The sequence below is a fragment of the Prinia subflava genome, chromosome 6, assembly GCF_021018805.1.
Source record: "Prinia subflava isolate CZ2003 ecotype Zambia chromosome 6, Cam_Psub_1.2, whole genome shotgun sequence".
NCBI classification, from domain to species: domain Eukaryota; kingdom Metazoa; phylum Chordata; class Aves; order Passeriformes; family Cisticolidae; genus Prinia; species Prinia subflava.
Window position 1 is genome coordinate 12704290 of NC_086252.1, and position 4056 is coordinate 12708345.

The following is a 4056-nucleotide window of genomic DNA, read 5'->3' on the forward strand; positions in this document are numbered from 1 at the left end:
GGATCTCTTTAACCGTGACTTGAAACCTTCGGTCTCATTTCCCACTGAAATGCCTCTTATTTCTGCTACTTTGCATGAACCAAACCAAATTAATTTGCGTAGCAGGCTCTGATTTTCCTCATTTATTTTGACTGTCCCAAGCAACCTGCGCTGGTGTTAAATATTAGCCATTTAGAGGAGGCAGACGAGCTCAGACACATGTGACTCCTCACAAGCATCAGTAAAAATCACCAGAAACAGCAACAGCAGCTATTTTCTTCTTCCCACACCTCCACTGTCCCTACTCCAAGCAAAGATCCAAGGGAATAAAACCCAACAAATGGAATAAAAATTTGAAGTTCCACAGAAATCTTATCTCCAGAACCCTCCACCCCTGGGAAATACTCAACTGTTTATAAGCCTGAACAAGCTGTTCCACGTGGGTATAAAATAATCCTTGCGTACCACCCTCATTCACCCTTTCTCCTGCCATGCCTGGAAAGAGAAAATCTCTTTTCACTCCCATCACCAGCCTAACCAACAAGTAGCACTGAAGGAATTATCCTTTGTTACCTATTGTCAGGGCTTGAGAAAGAAGCTTGTGTCCCTTGTAGCCTATCTCCAGCCATTAGAATAAAATCCATTTCACCTTCCCTGCTTTTGAGGAGCTCCCACTGGTACTCAATAGGGGACTCAAGAATACCCTTAATATTTCCACTTACCTTTCCTTTTTTTCTCCCAAGTTTTCAAACTGAATGTCCCCAAAGGCATCCGTAGGAAGCTCCTTTGTGTGCTTCTTGTAGTTCCATTTTTCGGTGGTGTTGACCTGGGTGCCCTCGATGTGCTGATTTTCAGGGTATCCACATTTACAGAAGTTAGCCCTGGAAGGAGAGTGAATAGACACGAGAACCCTGAGGAATCCTAAACACAGACTGAGCTCTGACAGCAAGGAAAGCAGCAGGTGCAGCTACAGAACCGGTTGTGTGTGGGACCCTACTGGGATTTGCCACCTGACACAGCAGAGCAGCACCTGATCTTGCTTCCTCTCCCCCATAACTTACTTCTGCCCAGCACTGGGAAGTGGAACACAGCTCAGCAACCAGGCTGTACTGAGGGGTTTCTTCCCTTTTTGTGCTTTTAACCACAAAGGACGAGTTCACTGCATCTCCTCTCCCCGGTACAAGAGGAAAAGGCCTCAAGTTGTGTCAGGGGAGGTTCAGATTGGATTTCACGAAAAAAAAATTGATTGGAGGGGCTGTCAGGCATTGGTACAGGCTGCCCAGGGCCATGGTGGAGTCACCATCCCTAGAAGTATTCCAGAATCACATGGATGTGGGATTTGAGGACATGCTTTAGTGGAGGTGCTGGGCTGACTTGATTTTAAAGGTCCTCTCCATAGCCCACATTCCTGCTTCCTCAGAGGACATGGAGAAGGGGTAATTAATTGCTTGTCTCCTTTAGAAAGGTGTCTTCTACTCTGCTGTACCTTGCAAAGTTTATCTTAAAAATACCTAGACAAAAATAACCCAACAAGTTCTGCAGTCCTCTCCCGGAGGGCTTGCAGGAAGAGCAGCTGATGAGAACCAGCTCCTCCATCCTTTGTTGGTGCCTCGCCGGACATCCCATTTTTGGGGGCAGAGGAGGACCCTAAGTGAGACTTTCTGAAATAAGACTAATTTTCCTCCCTCTCTCTGAAGCATTTTTCCTCTCAGCTTGAGAGAAGAGTGGTGTCAGAGAGCCCTCAGAGCTCAATATTAGGATTTCTGCAGCTCTATTAGTTTGATCACTTTTCTCCTGAGACAAAAAAAAAACCAAACCCCAAACCCATAAAGCAACATCATGGTCCTTGAACTAGCACTGCACTGGTACCTGTGCCTGAAAATGGAGCCAGTTTAATATCCTGCCTTAAGAAAACATCAGCCCAAGCAAAACCTAGTGCCTGCATGAGGTTTGTGCATGAAATTTGTAATTTGGGTTTAAAAGGAAAATTTAAATTATGCAAAACTCTGACACATACCTTGTCATACATCAATACCAGTGCTGCATCCTTCAAAGCACCTATATATCGCCCCAGTTATGCTTCGAATAGGGAATTTGATATTAAACCCTGTGACGGAGCTGCTGGAAGATCAGATCCCTAGTTTTGCATCAAGTTATTTGTGGAGTAACTCAAACAAGGGGACCGAGGTGCAATTGCACTGGTAGATCCAGAGTCCGAACAAAAAACCCCAGAACTTCACTTACTCCCTGCCTTTGCAGACAGAAATACCCTCATACCAGCCCCCTGTTCTTGCAAAACAAGAGAAAAGTATCTCCTTACATTGACTTGGTGTCTTTTGTAAAAAAGGCACATTCTCTCTTCTTAAAGGTTTCTTGGATGAAGTTGGCCAAATCCTGGAAAATAATTTTTTAAAGTTTATTTCTGATAACTCATGAAATGGAAGAGACCTTAGTAACAGCACAGTCAGAGTGAACACAAAGATACTGCTTAAAACACTATGGCAAACATTCTTCGCAATGGTAAAAAGAAATACAGGTTAAAAAAAGAGAAGACAGTAAGGTTCTTAGGGCAGGGGCTGTTTTAATTCAACGCACAAAGAGCCCAGCAGGACTCCAGAACAACTTCAAGTCCTCCTTTATGGGAGCTCAATGGAACGTGAAGTCTCTCCAGCTTGTTTAACCATTAACTCTCCTATTAACCTTGAAACTCCCTGGAGAAGCTTTCACACTCGGGGAATGCAAATTCATCCCTAATCTCTGCCTCTGCAAGCTAAGAAAGCAAAGAGAAATTCTCACTTGCTGACAAAGTGTTGGGGGTGTTCTGTTTGCTTTTAAGTACATCTTAGATTTGCAGGGCAAGATTTCACTTGGGACATAAAGGAAAGACATGCAGCCATAGTTTAGTTTACCCGTTTGACACAACACTTGTGGTTAAACAGCAGTACAAGTTATCCCAAGCAGAAAAAACATTGCAAGCATTACATCCAAAACAAGGAAAATGGAAGGGAATGCCTTTGACCTGTAAAAGTCACAACCGTGCAAGATCAAAAAAATAAAAGGACAGGGAAGAACTTGCTGAAGTCCTAAGAATCGGCCATTAAGGCCTTCTGCAAACCCATCAGGAGCAGACAATCTGCCACACAGTTGCTGGAATCAGCGAATCCTTCAGGCATAAAAGGATGTTTAGCATAAATATATGTTGGCTGCCTTGGCCACAGAGCTTCAAGAAGAGCTTGGGGTCTTTATACATACAAATTTGTCTCTTTCTACAACGTGGAAAAGGGTTTAAAACCAGAAGTGATGAAGAAAGCACAGTAAAGAGCTACAGGGTTCAAACGGAACACAATACACCCTTAAGAATTTCACCGTGCTTGAAGCTCACTGGTTAGGAAAATCTCTCCATAAAGGGGAAAGTGACAAATCCATCAACTTGCTCTTGACTTGCCCAAATTCACCACCACTGTGGCCCCCTCCCGAGACACCAGCATGTACCAGGTACTCACAGCATCGCTGCAGGCCACGTCTATGCTGCGAGACATGCTGGAATAGAAGAGTCTGGAACTCTCAAAGTTGCCACTTCTTCGGTGTCTCATGCTGCCCATGGAAACCTGGAAAAGCGTTGTAGAGGGGAAGATGGAGGAGCACTAGACAACAGCAAGGGCACTTTGCACTCTAGCAAGGCAAGGAAGAGGTTATTTGAATTCAGCATAAAGAATTAGGAAGGGTATTATTCCTAAAATGTAGAACAAAAATTCAGAAAAAGAATTTGTTATTTTATACCACAAAGAGGCTTTCTTTAATCTTCCCCCCTCCACAAGATCTCCAAGTCAACGTCTTTTGAGAAAGGAACATACCTTATACTCCATCCCATTCAATTAATTCCCGTATTTTAACTCCTTTGTCTCTGATGAGCAAGCTCAGGACGTGGCTCATATACATCAAGAGTCCTTAATCCAATGTATCTACAAATTAAAGAGGCTATTAAGAAGAAACATCTCAGGCACAGAGGAAAAACTGCAGTGTTAAAACCATTGGCCCAGCAGGACCCCAGGAGCAGCATCCACCACTGACCCCACT

The 4056-nt window shown here is 43.8% G+C and overlaps 1 protein-coding gene across 1 annotated transcript; it reads right to left on the reverse strand.

Moving 5' to 3' along the window:
- Window positions 1–697: 697 nt before the first annotated feature.
- LOC134551883 (transient receptor potential cation channel subfamily M member 8-like) lies at window positions 698–4056 on the reverse strand. Its single transcript, XM_063399867.1, has 3 exons — window positions 3483–4056; window positions 2300–2373; window positions 698–860 (listed from the first exon to the last, which is right to left on the reverse strand). Exons 1-3 carry the CDS (start codon window positions 3579–3581, stop codon window positions 698–700), a joined length of 336 nt encoding a protein of 111 aa, XP_063255937.1. The 5' UTR covers window positions 3582–4056.